The sequence below is a fragment of the Dendropsophus ebraccatus genome, chromosome 4 (genome assembly GCF_027789765.1).
Source record: "Dendropsophus ebraccatus isolate aDenEbr1 chromosome 4, aDenEbr1.pat, whole genome shotgun sequence".
Classification (NCBI taxonomy): Eukaryota; Metazoa; Chordata; class Amphibia; order Anura; family Hylidae; genus Dendropsophus; species Dendropsophus ebraccatus.
In genome coordinates, this window is record NC_091457.1 from 131,369,485 (window position 1) to 131,389,386 (window position 19,902).

The following is a 19,902-nucleotide window of genomic DNA, read 5'->3' on the forward strand; positions in this document are numbered from 1 at the left end:
CCGGTAGTGACTGGGTTTGGGTCAGTTTCTGAGTGTACCCAAGTTTTGGCTCAGACTGAGAAGCATGGACTGTGGCTCTTTTAAGTCAGAGACTAAACTTTGATATGCTAAGAAAATTACCTGAACAGCTGCTTGTGCCCTCAAATGAATAGGGCCTGTGGGGATCCGAGCAGGGACACGTCAGCATGTCATTTTAAGTTTTTTGAATGTCTGTACCTGGAAGGCACAAATGGTGGTGTGAATGAGTCCTTATTGCAGCTCAGCGCCCATAGAAGTGAATGTTAGCAGCAATAAGCTCGCATGGCTGCCACACAATGTTCTGAGCATAGGCCACCAAAATCAAAGCCACGGATAACAACTTTAAACCTGCCTTCAGACTTGGCAGTGTAGTAGCTTTTTCATAGAGCATAATCTTTTCATCTGATTCAGTAATAAAATAACCAGCCTTTGAAGGTATATAGGCACCTGCAGCCTTTGAAGGTATATAAGTCCCGTCAGCCTTTGAAGGTATATAAGTCCCGTCAGCCTTTGAAGGTATATAAGTCCCGTCAGCCTTTGAAGGTATATAAGTCCCGTCAGCCTTTGAAGGTATATAAGTCCCGTCAGCCTTTGAAGGTATACAAGTCCTGTCAGCCTTTAAAGGTATATAGGCACTGGCAGCCTTTGGAGGTATATAGGCACCGGCAGCCTTTAAAGGCTGCAGGTGCCTATATACCTTCAAAGGCTGTTGGGGCCTTTATAGCTTCAAAGCCTATCAGGCCCTATATACCTTCAAAGGCTGACGGGACTTATATACCTTCAAAGGCTGACGGGACTTATATACCTTCAAAGGCTGACGGGACTTATATACCTTCAAAGGCTGACGGGACTTATATACCTTCAAAGGCTGACGGGACTTATATACCTTCAAAGGCTGACGGGACTTATATACCTTCAAAGGCTGACGGGACTTATATACCTTCAAAGGCTGACGGGACTTATATACCTTCAAAGGCTGACGGGACTTATATACCTTCAAAGGCTGACGGGACTTATATACCTTCAAAGGCTGACGGGACTTATATACCTTCAAAGGCTGACGGGACTTATATACCTTCAAAGGCTGACGGGACTTATATACCTTCAAAGGCTGACGGGACTTATATACCTTCAAAGGCTGACGGGACTTATATACCTTCAAAGGCTGACGGGACTTATATACCTTCAAAGGCTGACGGGACTTATATACCTTCAAAGGCTGACGGGACTTATATACCTTCAAAGGCTGACGGGACTTATATACCTTCAAAGGCTGACGGGACTTATATACCTTCAAAGGCTGACGGGACTTATATACCTTCAAAGGCTGACGGGACTTATATACCTTCAAAGGCTGACGGGACTTATATACCTTCAAAGGCTGACGGGACTTATATACCTTCAAAGGCTGACGGGACTTATATACCTTCAAAGGCTGACGGGACTTATATACCTTCAAAGGCTGACGGGACTTATATACCTTCAAAGGCTGACGGGACTTATATACCTTCAAAGGCTGACGGGACTTATATACCTTCAAAGGCTGACGGGACTTATATACCTTCAAAGGCTGACGGGACTTATATACCTTCAAAGGCTGACGGGACTTATATACCTTCAAAGGCTGACGGGACTTATATACCTTCAAAGGCTGACGGGACTTATATACCTTCAAAGGCTGACGGGACTTATATACCTTCAAAGGCTGACGGGACTTATATACCTTCAAAGGCTGACGGGACTTATATACCTTCAAAGGCTGACGGGACTTATATACCTTCAAAGGCTGACGGGACTTATATACCTTCAAAGGCTGACGGGACTTATATACCTTCAAAGGCTGACGGGACTTATATACCTTCAAAGGCTGACGGGACTTATATAAGTCCCGTCAGCCTTTGAAGGTATATAAGTCCCGTCAGCCTTTGAAGGTGTATAGGCACCGTCAGCCTTTGAAGGTGTATAGGCACCGGCAGCCTTTGAAGGTGTATAGGCACCGGCAGCCTTTGAAGGTGTATAGGCACCGGCAGCCTTTGAAGGTGTATAGGCACCGGCAGCCTTTGAAGGTGTATAGGCACCGGCAGCCTTTGAAGGTGTATAGGCACCGGCAGCCTTTGAAGGTGTATAGGCACCGGCAGCCTTTGAAGGTGTATAGGCACCGGCAGCCTTTGAAGGTGTATAGGCACCGGCAGCCTTTGAAGGTGTATAGGCACCGGCAGCCTTTGAAGGTATATAGGCACCGGCAGCCTTTGAAGGTATATAGGCCCCGGCAGCCTTTGAAGGTATATAGGCACCGGCAGCCTTTGAAGGTATATAGGCACCGGCAGCCTTTGAAGGTGTTATTGTACATTAAGGCAAGCATGGGGCTCTTGATAATTCTTTGCGGTTGCAGAGGAGGTCCTGAAGTTTTCATTTGTTTTCTATACCTGGAAGATGAATTTTCTGTGACTCGAATTACCTGTAAGAGTAATCCTATCATTTATACATTCATTGTATATGTTCATTGACAGTACAGAATTGCAGGCAGACACCGCTCCCCTCTATTTGTTTACATAGCTGCTCATTTAACATGTGGATGTGTCTGGATAACGTGCCAGAATAAATTGTATAGGTTGTGCATGGGTGTCTCATATGGCAGCATCTTGTGTGTTTGCATTGTTGCTGTAAAATCTATGACATCCCATGCTTCTGCTGGAATTTCTCTGACTCCTTGCCAGCAGCACAGAAGGAGCCCTCCAATGTTGGCAGACAAATGACAATTGGGGATCTAGTTCTGGGCTTAGCTAGTCAGCTCCTGGCATGTGTTACCTCGCTGCCCATTAAGCCATCATGCTGCCTTCTTCAGCTTCCTTTCTCCCTTTTCAGCAGTCCGGGCTGCGGAGCTCTTGGCTGCGTACCGCCAGCTGAATGGACACTTTGTACGGTAATTATCCACATAAGGAAACCTTTAACAGGCGTCTGAAATGCATCTTATGGAAGATGAAGACGTCTGTAATGAAAGTGTATTGTACAGTAATTGTGCAGTTTCCTTGGTTTCATCCCCTAGTTTACTAGTCATCCTGTGTTAATAGTGACTAGTGTTTATCCCAACCAACAATATGGATAGATATCTATATACGCTATAGGGATACACCACCTAATCCTTGAATGCAGGTATTTTACTCAGTTCCATTTACACATATAAATATATTATAATTTAGCCCCTACCAGTGCATTCTGCCTTTACAAATATTTGCATTGAGCCCTTTTCTGTTCTGTAACTGTGTAACAGTGCACAAAACAAGGTCCATAAAGGCATGGAGGAGGAGGCTGGTGTGGCCCACGCAGAGCCCTGACTTCAACCACATTGCAAACCTGTGAGATGAAGAAGAGTGGAGATTGTGAACCAGGTCCCCTCCCCCAGCATCAGTGTCTGACCTCACAAATGCCCTTCTGGATGAATGGGCAAAAAATCCCCACAGACATAGTAGTCATTCACAGATTCTGTGTACAGTCCATGTGTACAGGCGATGTGTTACAGAGTGGACTATCAGAGCTAATTCATTATGATACCAGGGAGCTCCTAAATAGTTAAATATTCGCACTACTGTACTGCCATGTCAGTACAGAAGCGCTGAGATTTCAAGTGTTTTGAAGCTCCAGGCATCAAAATAAATGAATTCCGACAGTCTGATGTTTAACACACCACTGAAATATATATATATATATATATATATATGGACTGTGCACGTAATCTGTGTGTGACCCCCAAACTCCAAAATCTTGTGGAAAGTTTTCTCTGAATGGTGGAGGCTTTAGGCCTTATTCACACATTTGGTAATTTTTTTTAGGACTTTATATCATGTCCGCAGTCTTTGTCTCCAATCTTCAGAAAAAAAATTGTCTGTAGTGCAAATTTTGCAGATGTAACATCCGTAACGTCCACAAAAAATTGTGTACTAATTGTTCTGCAATTGCGGTCCATACAAGGACTTGTCCTACTTTTGTCTGAATTAAAAGGACTTGGTTTAAAAGGGTATTTCGGTGTAACCATTTTTGCTGGTGTTGGTGTAAAAAAAATATAAAAAAACCCCACTCGGTTCACCTTTTATAGCGTCCATTGCGTCCCAGCCCTTCCGTTGGCCTTCACATCCAATAAAAATACACATTTCTCCAATGAAAAATATAAAAATTATGGCTCTTGGATGGCAAGGAGGGGAAAACTAAAATGAAAAAAGATGGCCAGTAAAGGGTTAAATAAAAGCTCCACACTTTTTACTGTGTTTATAGGGGAAAATGTGATTTAGGAAGCGGTCACATAACAGCGACATGAGGTTGTCCTGGCCATCTCCTGCTCTCCTATTATAGTAACTTAATATATTTGGATAAAGAGTTTCCTTGTCGAAACCCCTGCAGTAATGTATAAAGTTTGGAAAGCTTGCCAAGGCTTTGTTTGGATGGCTGTGAGCCTGGAGAAGTGGGATTTGGGTTCTGGGTCTGGACATTGCATCTGAGCCAGGGCTAAGGGCTTTGTGTGACCGCAAAGGAACATCTTGACACGTAAGGTGAATTGTTGAGGTTTGCAATGTCTGATGCTTGTTTAGAGATGTAATTCCCCTGTCAGAGGGATAACACTTGCAAGGACTGCTCAGCCTCACTTTTTACAACATCTTCAACGTCTTGAATCTAGATTCTGTACAGGTGTTGTGTGGCGTAAACATAGAAAACCTTGTACCCCCACCTTGTATTGATTATACATGAATGTGGGCCCAGCCCCAAAAAGTTTGTTTGAGATTAAGAAAGGGAAACTACATTATGCCAGAAGCAGAGCTACACTTAGTTATGGACCACATGCAGTTGTGCAACTCCACCCTATTCAGTAGAATGGGGCAGTGCCGTGATACACCTAAAACCCATGGGCAGGGTTGGCAATTTTGATAAAAGACATCAACCCTTTGTTGTTTTCTGGGTTTACCAGCACTGAGCAGTTATATCTGGACGGATTATTTTAGCTGACCACTTTTCCTGAGAGGTTGTGTTAGAATTGGATTAGCTCTTGCAGTAACAAATTATTTAAAAAAAAATATATATAATATATATATATATATATATATATATATATATATATATATATATATATATATATATATATATATATATATATATATATAAAAATGCAGTGGTCCTGTTCCTGCTTATGGTGTTACAATCATAGAAATGTGGATAAGGGGATAAGTGTCTGACTGCAGAGGGGCCATCTATGACCTCAAGAATCGGCAGCAGTGCACATATTTGACCAGTGTGCCATTTGTTTTCTGGGAGCGCCAACCATAGCTTTGTATTGTAATCCCCTGGGTATAGGGTATAAGTGTTTGCATTGGTAAAAGCACTTTAGGTAGTGTTCACACGTTCCGTGCTCGGTCCCTTATTTTGGATGATATGCTACAGAACAGAGTTCGGAGTTCCTGGAATCATCTTCCATAATGATGCTGGGATCTCCAAAACTGTTTAAATCTTTGCCCTATTGTACAGACATGCTGTGAATGCCCCCTTACTCAATATCTTATGCATCATATAACTGCATTTTCAGTTTAAGTGGTTTTGCCATATGTAACCCAAGTCTCTGGTGAGAATGGAGCGACTAATCATACGCGTCCACACCATTTATTCTCTATGGGAGCCACGGAAACAGCCGAGTGCTGTACCCTGTTTTTGTAGCTTTATAGAGAATAAATGAAGGCTGCTCCATTGCAACTGGAGACTTGTGTCCCTTATTTCAGGATTGCAGGAAAACCCAACAGTTAGACCCCCAGAATTGGACTATAATTGTTGGTTTTGTTGAACATTTCTTTTGTATAACGCACTGTACAGTATAGTGCTGTTCTGTACTGTAGTGATTGTACTGGGCACTTTTCAGTGTAAGGGTATGTTCACACTAAGTAAAACAGGCAGAATTCCCCTGTGGAGCTTTCCACCGCGGAATCCCGCCTGTCTCAGTGTTCTATAGCCCGTCTATGGGAGAGTGCGCGCTCCTCCTCCAAAGCCGCCGCTCTCTGCTCAAAGAAGTGACATGTCACTTCTTTGAGCGAAGAGCAGCGGCAACGGGGAAGCGCACACTCTCCCATAGACAGGCTATGGTACACTGAGACCGGTGGGATTCTGCTTGTGTGAACATACCATAAAAAATGAGTATTTGTAATTTATTATTGGTGGGTGATGAAACAAATTAAACACATTTACATTATTTCCTATGGGAAAATGCTGCTCGTTTCTCAAACTGCCTTCCTTAACTTAAGTTCAAGAACAGAGGTACCACTGTGTATACACTCACACAAAATTAGGTGCTAAATAGAGATGACCAAATTTGCCAAAAGCTTGGCTTTGTCTATGGATGCACCATGTTTTCCAGGCAGTCCTCGGGCTGGATCCAACTTTACCAGGCAGCGGGATTCAAATGGCGATAGTTTGGGTTCCTGCGCACCTGATCGTTTGGCAAGTGTGCTCATCTCTAGTGCTGAATAACTGTGAGGTTTATTGCATTGAATTCACCCCCCCATAAAAAACAATGTTTCTCAAAGTTCTTAGAGTACAAAAATGAAATGTTGTTTTCTTATGGTGCGTTTACACAGACAGATTTATCTGACAGATTTTTTAAGCCAAAACCAGGAACAGACCATAAACAGAGAACATGTCATAAAGGAAAGACTAAGGGGGGGGCGTGGCCAAGCTACCAACATGGACGGTCGCATCTGAGAGGAGCTCCGTTGCTGATTCCCACTCCCACCTATTATCCTGCTGATACCTCTGCGGATTTTGCCCCACTTACAGCTCGTCTGACTGCTGATCACCCCTGGCACGCAAACGGGTGAGAATGAGCCGATCCCGGCAGTCCACAGCCGCTGAAAAGATGAAAGACTACTTCAAGCAGACTCCTCAAAATGGCGCCGACGGGCCTCGCGGCTCTAAGGATGCCGACCCACCTGATGCAAGGGAGCAAGTGACGGGGCCGGGGACGGAGCCGACCCTATCCCAGGTCTCTACCCAGCTCCTCGCTGCTATACATACAGCTACCACAAAGATTGAAGAGGTCAAGGTGGACGTCGGGCTTCTCAGGCAAGATTTTCACAACCTAAGAGACCGGGTCAAAGAGACTGAGACGCGCATATCCCAAATTGAGGACGATGTTAACCCTCTTCCTGCCAAAATCACTACCCTGGAGAAAGCAGCATCTGACTGGGCGCAGAGAGCCGACGATCTAGAAAACAGATTACGTCGCAATAATCTTCGCATCCTGGGCTTACCGGAGCGAGCCGAAGGGAACGATCCATGTGCTTTCATGGAAAGATGGCTCCGAGATCAGCTTCCAGCGGCTAATCTGTCTGCGGCCTACGCCATCGAAAGGGCTCATAGAGTACCGGCTAAGCCGCCAGCTCCGGGCGCCCCACCGCGGCCTTTCTTGGCCAGATTGCTGAGTAGCAGGGATCGAGACGCCATCTTGCGCGCCACACGGGCACGCGGCAAAATTGAATTCCAGAACTCAACGGTCCTCATATTTCCGGATTTTTCAGCTGCACTCCAGAAGACGAGAGCCTCCTTCTCTGCGGTTAAGCGCAAGTTGCGGGAATATAACCTACCGTATTCTATGGCGTTTCCAGCTCGCCTGCGTGTTGTTCATAATGAAAAAACGCATTTCTTCTCCACTCCGGGGGAAGCTGATGACTGGCTGCAGAGACAGGATGCTCCTCCGGGCCGTTGATCGCCATCCTCCTTCTAAGACCTTCTGGCTGCGGCGCTGAGTGTTCATTGGACTATGATACCGGTCTAAGTATATGTCTTTTTGCAATTGCATGTTTATGCTGTCAGCTATGCTGATGACAGTTTGTACTGTTAATGCCTGATTCTGGTACAATATATTATTGCCGGACCTTTTGTCCGGAAAGTCTTACTGTTCATATGTCGGGAACTAAACCTGAGTGCCTTATTATGGGCTTAATCTGCCTTTATTATTCATGCCCTGATGGGGGTGGGCACGGTTGCGTAGCCCTTCTGTTGTAGTCTGTGTATTTACCACCCGTTTCACAGACTCCCCCGTGTAAGCACGTATCTCGCATATAACGCGTGTCTTTTTTCCCCCCCTTCTTTCCCTTCTCTTCCCCCCTCTTTTTCTTCCCTTTAGTATAAGTTAGTAGTTAACAGTGCCTGTTGCACCAGTGTGAATACGCTGTTATGACTTTTCGTATAGTTTCTATGAATGTTCGTGGATTAGGCTCACCACGCAAACGCTCACTTACCTTTGCATATATACGTAACCATAACCCTCAGATTATATGCATGCAAGAGACACATTTGGTCCCATCCACTACCCGCTTCCTTGCTAAACCCTGGATCCAATGGGCGGCCCATTCAACACACACGTCATACTCCAGAGGGGTATCTCTGTTGGTTCATCGCTCTGTTAGGTGGGAGGTGGGTCAGGTGGTTAGAGACCCGGAGGGTAGAGGTATATTTGTGCAGGCCTGGCTGGAATCACAATCGATAGTTATCCTAGCAGTATATGTCCCTCCACATGCCTCTATGCAGCTCTTACATGATGCTGCTCAATTTGCTGCCAGGTATCCACAGTCTCTCTTGCTCTGTATGGGAGACTTTAACATGCTCTGGGACGTCAGCTGTGATAAGTTCTACCCTCCTCCCTCCACACCCCCCTCCTCATCCTCTCCTTCTCTATTCCGTTTATTTACTGATGAACTCGGCTGGTTGGATTTATGGCGCAACCGTCACCCCAATACTAACGAATTCACATGTTTCACTCCCGGGAGGGATTCCCTGTCCCGAATAGATTACATCTTTGGGAATCCGATGACCAACTCGGTTCTGGTGTCTATCTCACACTTGCCTAGAGGCATATCCGATCATTCCCCCATACTGGCGGATTTTAACATCTTGCCCCGGCTGGCTGGTAGAGGTCCTCGCAAGATCCACCCCTTCTGGCTTACACTTATACAGGAACATGACCGTATCCCAGATCAGCTACAAATGTTCCTAGCAGATAATAGGGTGGAAGATAATCACGCAGCTTTCTGGGACTCCCTCAAAGCTTACTTAAGAGGATGTGTTCAGTCCTCTATTACATATATTAAACGAGAGACACACAGGCGAGAGGAGGATCTTGCGACCCTTTGTAGACAGTCAGAGGCTGAATTCGTTGCCCGACCCACTGAAGTCAATAGAGTGTCTTGGTTACAGGCCGGCAGAGAATATTTGGCACATCTCCATGAAAAAACCAAGAGGAGATTGTTCTTCATATCACAAAAATACTTTGAGATGGGGAACCAGTCAAGCAACCTCTTGGCCCAACTGATACATCAAAATACCGCCTCCCCGGCAATCTTGAAAATACTGTCTCCACAGGGAGACCTTCTCACCTCAAGCTCAGACATATTGGATAGATTTGCCTCCTTCTATACTAATCTGTACTCTTCTCACCTTACTTCCTCTACAGAAGAGATAGCGGCCTTTCTGGCAGATATTCCTCTCCCTGAGCTTACGGAGGAGACCAGGACACAGTTGGATGCTCCTATTACATTGGAGGAGCTGCAGGAGGCTCTGAAAGCCACGGCGAGGGGTAAGGCCTCAGGTCCGGATGCTATTCCGATTGAGATGTATGCCCAGTACTCAGACCTCCTTCTACCATCTCTCCTAACAGTATTACACGCCTCTCTAGAGCAGGGATATCTCCCCGAATCATGCTATGATGCCCATATAGTACTAATTCTCAAGCCAGATAAGGACCCCCTGGAATGCGGCTCCTACCGTCCCATATCCCTGGTGAATACAGACTATAAACTACTCACCAAAGTTCTAGCCCTTCGGCTTAACAAAATTATCCCCCATATGATTCATGTAAATCAGTCAGGATTCGTCCCGGGCAGGAGCACCTCCGATAATCTGCGGCGAGCCCAAATTATTACTCAGGTGGGCGTTGCTCGTCGGGAGGATTGGGCCTTGGTCTCGCTGGACGCGGCCAAGGCCTTTGATTCAGTTGAATGGCCATTTTTGCTGGAGGTGCTCTGCCGGTTCCGATTCGGCCCCATATTTATAACCTGGATATCTATTCTATACCACCATCCCAGGGCGGCCATTTCCCTAAATGGCCTTTTATCACCTGCATTCTCACTAGGTAGGGGGACGCGGCAGGGGTGTCCACTATCCCCTCTCCTTTTCATCCTTTCCATCGAACCCCTCGCGGCCATTCTCAGACGTGACGTGAGTATACAGGGCATCCCACACTCCTTGAGCGAGGAACGGGTTAGCCTATATGCAGACGACCTATTGCTTACCCTGTCATCCCCTGACCAATCTCTTCCTAGAGCCATAGCTCTTATAAACAACTTCGGTCTCCACTCTGGTCTGAACATTAATTGGACGAAATCTGCTATTATATATCTACACCCTGATAGAGCTCCCCTGATAAATACCACTATGGAAGGTTTGAGGGTGGTGGAGGCGTTCAAGTACTTGGGCATACACATCTGTAGGGATTCCGCACAATCGATTCCATTGAATGTGGATCCATTGCTGGTTCTCTTCCGTGAGAAATTCCGGATCTGGGGATCTCTCCCCCTCTCTGTGGTTGGAAGAATAAATTTGATCAAAATGGTAACCTTGCCTAAATGTTTATATGTGCTCCAACATGTCTTTGTCCCTTTACCAAAAGCTTTCTTTACCGCTCTGGACTCTGCACTTATCTCCTTTATATGGGGCTCCTCTCGCTCCAAATTACAGTTGGCAAAACTTCAGCGCCCCAAATGCTTGGCTGGCATGGCCTTGCCAAATATTTTCTTGTATTACTTAGCCGGACAACTCAAATACTTGGCTCAGTGGGTTGGGCCTGAGCCCCCTACGTCCCCGGAGGTAATGTTACTAGACCCTGTCCCTCTTCCCTCCCTATGGTCCTTACTCACAGCTGACGTCCTACCAAGAGGCACTTATCTCCCCATTCATAGAACAATTCGCAAGGTTTGGGCGGCCGCTATGGTGGTATTACATTATACAGACATCCCAGCAGAGGCCTGCTTATGGTCTAATTCTAATTTTACACATCTTATTTCTCTACCAGACCTTCAGTTTTGGGACAACCTGGGAGTTCGCACACTGGCTGATGTATACGAGGACAATGTCTTAGTTACATTCGACAATCTTAGGAATAGATAAGACATTCCACACACCCAATTCTTCAGGTTTCTCCAGCTTCGCCACGCACTTACCACGCAGTTTCCTCCATCACACCCCCCAATCTCCTCCTACCCTCTCATCGGAGTCATAAAATCTCAGGGACCGGGGGGCTTGATCTCCACATTGTATGACCATCTGATTAGGGCAAAAGCAACACATCACCCGCTCCCTTCTACCACCGTCTGGCGTACGCTTATTCCCTCACTTACTGATGACCAATGTGAAGAGATGTTGGAATCACACTTACATGTCTCCCCGGCTGCTAACAATAAACTAACCCAGTTATATATCATACATCAATGTTACCTGACTCCTGTCAGGCTGTTTCGGATGGGTAGAATACCTGAACCCACTTGCCCTAAATGCCAACACCAGCCAGCGGATTTTTGGCATATGATGTGGGCCTGCCCACGCTTGGTAGATTTTTGGGAGGAGGTTGTGGACTTCCTATCTGAGGTTGTGCAAGCACCGGTACCACGTGACCCCTCTATGTGTCTTCTTGGCATCATGGACGAGGAAGTGTGGCCACATCATATTCGCATATGCATGCGAGAAACTCTGTTTTTGGCTCGAAAAGCCGTCGCATTGCGATGGATTGACAGACGGCCTCCCCGTCTCTCTACCTGGATCTCCATGGTTAATAGAATTGTAGACTATGAAAGAATTGTTTTCACCCACAGGAAATGCCCACGTAAATTTACAAAAGTATGGGGATTATGGTGTAACTCCCCGCGGACTACGACATCCGACCATGCTGTAAGAGCCTAACCACCTAATTTTTGTTTTTAGGACACGGAATAAGTTGGTCCATGTTGGACCGTATGTTTACACTGTTTATTATGCATTCACGTATGCCTCTGTGTGTTTGATATGGACACTTGTACCCTATCTATCTTGTACGCATTTTATTATTATGCTGTATCTTACTCTAATAAACAGAGTTTAAAAAAAAAAAAAAAAAAAAGGAAAGACTAAGATTTCTTCTTCTCAAATCCATTCCTGGCTTTGGCTTCCAAAATCTGTCAGATAAATCTGTCTGTGTAAACGCACCATTAGTTTGGGCAATAAGACTGCATTTACAGTAAACATGGTAAGAGGCAAACAACCGGCTCTCCAAGGTAAGTCTGTGGTACAGTGCACGAAGCATGCGTAGTAGTAAAGATGAATAAATCCTGGCGCTCGCTGCGAGTGTCGGGATTCATTCATCTTCCTGTTAAACAGTACAGGATTTTAAGGGTTAAATGGACATTCAAAAAGAAAAAAAATCCTGCTCCACATCCTAATAAGTGTAAGGTATGGCGTGTTGTTGGGGAATGAGCAGCTGCTGGCTGGCTGGCTGGCTGTTATCTTGTGCGGTTGGAGAAGATACATTAGGGATGATAGCCATGCTTATCTTATGTTTTTATGTGTCTCTATCTCTTTCAGTGTCCATTTACAGTATCTGGTTTTATGACATGAATGACTGCCAGAGGATTGCAAAGCTGATGACCCAGTGAGTACGATTGTTGAGTCTCCTGAGACATGGTGGTCTTGCGCAAGTGACTTGTTAATAGCTGCTGAACGGAGGCAATCTACAGGTTTCCGTCTCGTTTCTTCATTGAAATATTGCAGATACAGTCTTCTAGACCTGTCCAGGATAAAAATAATCAGATTTTTTAAATATAGTTTACATATATTATATAGATGTATAACATATAGATGTGTGAGCTGTGTGTTTAGCATGTAAAATAACAGTTACTGATATGTTCTATTTTGAAGGTCTATTTTATATTTGATAAGGTAGATGGTGCCCAGAGGATTCAGCTGTATATAGGAGACAAAGGTCTAAGCCATGCATGATCACACAGAGAGTATCCCCAGAGAACAGTCACGCTTGACGTTTTTTTTGTACCCTATGGCTCCTATTTGGATCAGTGCACATTTTCTGCTCCACGGACACAAATTGAGATCCACAACCTACTATTTATTGCAGGTGTATATATCACTTCTGCACTTCTAAAAACCTGCTAAATAAAAGCTAATTATTTTACAAAGTTTACCTATTGAGTGAATGTCTAAAGAGGAGCTCTGTCACCCTACACTACTGTAATAAGGCCTCATTCACACATCCGTAGTGGTCCGCAATTCACCCACGACTACAGGTAGTTATCTATGCTGCGGTTGAGTGTCCACACTAGCATGTGGCACAGATCATAGCCTACTCACAAATCCACGAAAAATTGCGGATGTGTAAATAGGCACCTGGAAACCTATGGGCCCTGAATCTGTCCATAATTTTGGATCCACAATTACGCACAAATTTTGCAGACGTATGAACAAGGCTTAAGTAAACTGATTAAAAGACACAGATTCTGAGTCTGAGGACTACTTGTCTGTGCTTGGTGTCCCAAAATGGTGGATCAGAACAGTGTAAGTAAGGCTGGGTTCACACTACGTTTTTGCAATCCGTTGTTTTTTAAACGGATAAAAAAACTGATGAAAAAAAACGGATGCAACTGTGTTTATCTGTTTTGATCCGTTTTTCCATTGACTTCCATTATAAAAAAATGTCTTTTAGCGTACACATAAACGTGGTCGACCTCATTTTTGTGTCCGTTTTTGGAAGTCAATGAAAAAACAGATCAAAACAGATGAACACAGTTGCATCCGTTTTTTTATCAGTTTTTCATCAGTTTTTTTGCAAATTACGGATGAGAAAAACTGAGTGTGAACCCAGCCTAAGACAGCATTCTGTTCAGCATCTGTGATGGTGGAGGAAGATCATCTACAGTATAAACTTTACCACAGGTTGGGCACTGAAGCAGCCCCCCTCGTTTGGAGTAATTACTGTACACATCACCAGATGCTCTTGCTCCTCCCATTCAGGAACTCTATTAATCCTGGTAATTCCACTGTACTTTGATAATCTGGAAGGGTAGTTTCTGCTCTGCAATACATGTTTCGGCTTCAGAGGGTCTGCTTGCTTCTCCATGATGGATGGTGCACAACAGATTTCCGACTTTTACAGCTCTTACCAATTAACTTTGCCGCCTCTTTCTTATCTGAAGTGGAAGAAATAAATAATCTGCCTGCTGAATTATTTGTACCCAATGATATATAATTTATATGGCGCACATGGCACAGCAGATACAAATCTGTTCCTTCAATAAACTGATCCGTCTCCAGAAGCTGATTCATAGCAAGGCCACCAGATAGCCGGGACGATTCACAGACTGCTATGCAAAGTTGTTTTTACAAAGCTTTAGGGATTTTAATTAATCTTGGTACAAAGTGTAGAAGAATATGTTTTACATGGTTACATGGATTCTATACATATTTTGTCAATGAACAGGGTTGTGTAGCTTTCTTCTATATCTTTTTTAACAACCGAGGACCGCCTGGAAAACATGGCATGTTTTCAAGGCATTTTTAAGGTGCTCCTGGGGCGATATCCTCCCTCTGCACAGAGCCACATTTACAGAATAGCTATATATTGAAAATCATGCATGTATCAAGAAGTGAACATAACAGGGCGCAGATTGAGAATATATTTGTTGTTTTCAATTATTTTTTTTTTAACATAAGCATACTCGCTTACCTGGGTCCACCTCCCTCTAGGTCATCTGGTCCCTGAGCATCATTATGCTTCCTACTGTTGAGGCGGAGTTGCGTCAGCAGTAATGGCACTGCACTGAATTAGTTAGGTACTGCTGCAGCCAGTCACTGGTTGAGCCAGTCACCAATGCAGAGGCAAGTCCGTCTCAGAAGGAGCAAGCATATTGACCAACAGGGCACTGGATGGTGTAATAGTTGCAGAGGATGCAAGTAGGTAAGTATGCCTTTATTTTTATAGTAGCTCCAGCCACATGTTAAGAAAAAAAATCTATATGTCTGAATACCCCTTTAATTACATATCCTGAGGATAGGCCAGCAGTATCCGGCCACTGGGGTCCAATTCCTGGCATCCCCACTGATGTGCTGATTTGAAGGAACCTTCATTGTTTGAGGCACAGCACTCAGCAGTTGGACAACCACAGAGCTACCATTATGAGGATAGACCTTTTTAAGTTTTATTTTTTCAATTGTATTATGGTTATGTTACATTATGTTGGCAGAAATCGATGTTTGGTGCCTACAGAGGAATCTGGTCCTAACATTTAAAAGATTTGGAAACCATGAAATCTGTACAGAATCTGCCAGCTGCCCAGGATACTGAGCTTGCCAGCAAAACGGAATGTCCTAAATGTATAATTCATTCAGGATTGCTTCCACTAATAGGATATTTCTTACAGGAAAAGGAGGATAGTGGCTCCTATTTGTGAATGGTCTCTAGTTTTTATTAGATGTGCATGACTTTTTGGAATTTCTTAGTATATATGCAACTTTGTTATTAACCAGCCAGCTCTCATGTGGCTTCTACTTTTAAAGAAGCAGTTAATTTTTTTTTTTTTTTCGGCCCCCCGGGTAGCCGCTGTCATGTATACTTACAGAAGATGATCGGTGTCCCGTTCCCGTCGGTCAGTTCCCGTCCCGCGGTGCCGTTCAAATCCGCCGGCTGCTGCGAGTCCTCTTCTCTCACCAGTGATTATACGCCGGAAGTCACTCGCTTCCATGCATTCGCTATGGAAGCGCGTGACTTCCGGCGTTCAAATTACAAGGGAGAGAAGAGGAGTCACAGCGCCGGCGGACGTGAGCGCGCCCGATTTGAACGGCACCGCGGGACGGGAACTGACCGACGGGAACGGGACACCGATCATCTTCTGTAAGTATACATGACAGCGGCTACCCGGGGGGGGGGCGAAAAAAAACAAAAAACTTAACTGCTTCTTTAAGTGTATCTGTCATTTCAGGATAAGCTGTTCTGTGTGTACATGAAGGGAAGCACAAGTTCTGGCCATTTTATAGCTTGTATATGGTATTTTTCTGCAGGCTTCATCTGCAGCTTTTCATTTCTCTCTGAGCTAGGGGTTAGAGACCAGCTGCTATGATGTCTCCCATATATCTTTATACACACCTTAAGAAGCAGTTGCAGCATGGAGGACAATATAAAGCAGTCTAAGCTGTGATGCATCTCACTCTGAGCGGGTGGGCAGACCCTTAGATTCGTTAGTTTACTCAGCTGCAGCAGTGCTCAGGGGCGTGTGCGGCCACTGGCCAATTAGCATTCATCTTTACTGGGTCAGTCTGTGCAGAGCAGAGGCATAACTGACATCACTTCCTGTGTTTGGTCTCTTTTTTTTTTTTTTTTTTTTTTTTTTTTTTTTTTTTTTTTGCTGTTACTAAAGACCAAATGGCCTTAGTGATGGAGCCTTGACTGCAGTTTTTCAGTAAGTGAGACAACTAGTGGCAGGTTCTATAGCATTGTATTTCATATAGAAAACAGCCAAAAAAATTAATAAAATATTTTGCAAAAATCTAGTAAATTACCTGCCCTGCAGACTTATCTTTAACCCCTTAGCGACCCATGACGTATCTGATACGTCATGGTGCCGCGGGGGGTGTTCAGAGCGTTTTCAGCATCCGTTTAACGGATCCGTTTTTTTTTTATGGTCAAAAAAGTAGTGTCAACAGTACTTTATTGTGCGTCAAAAAAAAACGCATCCGTTTTGATCCGTTTTTTTTTTATAATGGAAGTCAATGGAAGAACGGATCAAAAACTGATGCACACAAATGCATCCGTTTTTTGCAATCCGTTTTTTGCAAAAAACGGATCAGTTAAACGGATGCTGGAAACGCAGTGTGAACCTAGCCTTAGCCGGCGCGGATCCCGTTGCCGCGCCGGCTAATTAAGCCTCTAAGTGCAGCTGTCAAACCTGACAGCTGCACTTAGAGGCTTTAGACCTCACGTCCCTGGTGTCTAGTGGGACGGATCTCCCCCCCGCGATGCGATCGCGGGGAGGAGATCCGTTCTTCTGCCCGTGCCGGGCCTCAGCGTCGGAATGACGCTGATCCCGGCTCGGCAATAGATTGCTATGGCTTGCAGCAGGCCATAGCAATCTATGACCGATCTCATCGATCTTTGCTGTGTATATACACAGCATTGATCTCTATGAGAGATAATTGCTGTTTATATACAAGTCCCCCAGGGGTACTTCAAGTTACAGTAAAAAAAAAAAAAAGTAAAAATGTTTTTTTATTAATAAAAAATCCCCTCCCCTATTAAAAGTCCAAATCACCCCCCTTTTCCCATTTTATAAATATAAATAAACAAATAAACAAACATGTTTGCTATCGCCGCTTGCGTAATCGCCCGAACTATTAGTTTATCAAATTCCTGATCTCGCACCGTAAATGGCGTAAGCGTAAAAAAATTCCAAAGTGCAAAATTGCACATTTTTGGTCGCATCAAATACAGAAAAAATTTAATAAAAAGTGATCAAAAAGTCACATATGTGCAACCAAGGTACCGATAGAAAGATCACATCATGGCGCAAAAAATGACACCTCACAGAGCCCCATAGATCAAAGGATAAAAGCGCTGTAAGCCTGGGAATAGAGCGATTTTAAGGAACATATATCTGGTAACAATGGTTTGAATTTTTTACAAGCCATCAGATAATATAAAAGTTATACATGTTACATATTGAGGAACATGCACAACCAGTCAGTTTTACCATAGGGCGAACGGCGTAAATGCAAAACTCCGAAATCAAAACAAATTACTTTTTTTTTTCAATTTGACAGCGCCAATGATTTTTTTTCTGGTTTCGCTGCATATGTTATGGAAAAATAATGCCTGTCATTGCAAAGTACAATTGGTTTCGCAAAAAATAAGCGCTCATATACGTCTCTAGGTGAAAAAATGCAAGCGCTATGGACTTTTAAACATAAAGTGGAAAAAGCAAAAGTGCAAAAAACGAAAATTGGCTTTGACCTTAAGGGGTTAAAGGGGTAGTGCGGCGCTAAACATTTATTCACAAAATAACACACATTACAAAGTTATACAACTTTGTAATGTGTGTTATGTATGTGAATGGCCCCCTTCCCCGTGTTTCCCCCCACCCATGCTAGACCCGGAAGTGTTGGTGCATTTATACTTATCGCATTCGTGTCGACCCCCGTCCGCCATCTTGCGACAATGATGTTGTCTTCGGGAGGCCGGCCGAACTGCTCCATCCGTCTCTCATCCCGGCCCCCCTATGCCGCGTCATCAGCTGCTCAGCCGCGATTGGCTGAGCATAACTGTGCTCAGCCAATCGCGGCTTAGCAGCTGGTGACGGGGGTCGACACAATGCGATAAGTATAATGCACCACAATTCTAGCGTGGGTGGGGGGAAACACGGGGAAGGGGGCCATTCACATACATAACACACATTACAAAGTTGTATATCTTTGTAATGTGTGTTATTTTGTGAATAAATGTTTAGCGCCACACTACCCCTTTAACTTCTTGATGACCCATGACGTAACCTTACACCATGGCGCCACTAGGGGCAGGGGGTAGTTGTAATTGTACTGACTTGAGGACCATGGATAACATTTCAGTTTTACCATAGGCTGAACAATGTAAACACGAAATCCCCCGAAATGGAAAAAAAATGTTTGTTTTTTTTTCCAATTTCACCATTGCCTTGTAGAGTTTAATTTTGGTCTGCAACAATTTTTTGGTAGCTGGTATAAGTCGAAATAAGGCTAGGTTCACACTGGTCATCTGGTCGTCACTGGTATCCGCTAGCATCCCAAACAGTGTCATTCATTTCAGTGGCCTAATGGTGTAACCTGTTCATGCTGCATACGTCCCATTAAGTTAGTGTATACAGCCCAAATGGAGTCACCAGACGGCTCAGCTTAGGCCTTTGAAATAAATGGCACCCGCTGTCCTCTACCACAGTATATCGACAAATAGCAGTGATAGATTCATAACACAGTGTTTAGAGAGCTACATTTCCACAGCTCCAGCATCACCATATAAAACGCAGTTAATGGGGTTGTTCACCATTTTTTTTTCTTTCAAATCAGCTGGTGCCAGAGAGTGCCATAGATTTATAATTTACTTCTATTAAAAATCTCAAGTCTTCCAGTACTTATCAGCTGCTGTATGTCCTGCAGGAGGTGGTATTCTTTCCAGTCTGACAGTGCTCTCTGATGCCACCTCTGTCCATGTCAGGAACTGTTTAGAGCAGTAGCAAATCCCCATAGAAAACCTCTTCTGCTGTCCAGACTGGAAAGAATACAACTTCCTGCAAAACATAAGCAGCTGATAAGTACTGGAAGACTTGAGATTTTTTTTAGTAGAAGTAAATTACAAATTACATATTCCCTGCCACTTTCTGGTATCAGTTGATTTGAAAGAAAAAAAAATGTGAACTACCCCTTTTAAAGATCAAATATTTGGTGAAAGAAGGAAAATAAACCCCTTATCATGTTGAATCTTCTAAGTTTTTTTAGTCTTTGTTCTTGCTGAGCAGCACATCAGCTTTATTAGAAAAAAATGCATCACCCCTGTCCTCAGGCTGTGTGTGATATTACAGGTCATCTCCATTGACTTCAATGAAACTGAGCTTCAATTTAAAATTCTGCAAAAAAGAATGATGCTTTAAGAAATCTGCAGCTGATGCAAACTTTCAGATCCATACTATGCCCTGTTGCAGAGGTGGCCACCATGGGTTTTATCCTATGTAGGTATTCTGCCTAAATGCATGTGCCACCTGCAGATTTCCATGCTAGTTATATAGCATAGCATTTACACTG

At 44.1% G+C, this 19,902-nt stretch overlaps 1 protein-coding gene across 2 annotated transcripts in view; it reads left to right on the plus strand.

The window, feature by feature from the left end:
- The window catches only part of DCP1A (decapping mRNA 1A), a 54,639-nt gene that overhangs the window by 12,786 nt on the left and 21,951 nt on the right, over positions 1–19,902 (plus strand). For both annotated transcript variants that reach the window (XM_069968808.1, XM_069968809.1), the window contains exon 4: positions 12,658–12,724. In XM_069968808.1, coding sequence (XP_069824909.1) covers positions 12,658–12,724 — 67 coding nt within the window. The remainder of the gene's footprint in view (positions 1–12,657; positions 12,725–19,902) is intronic.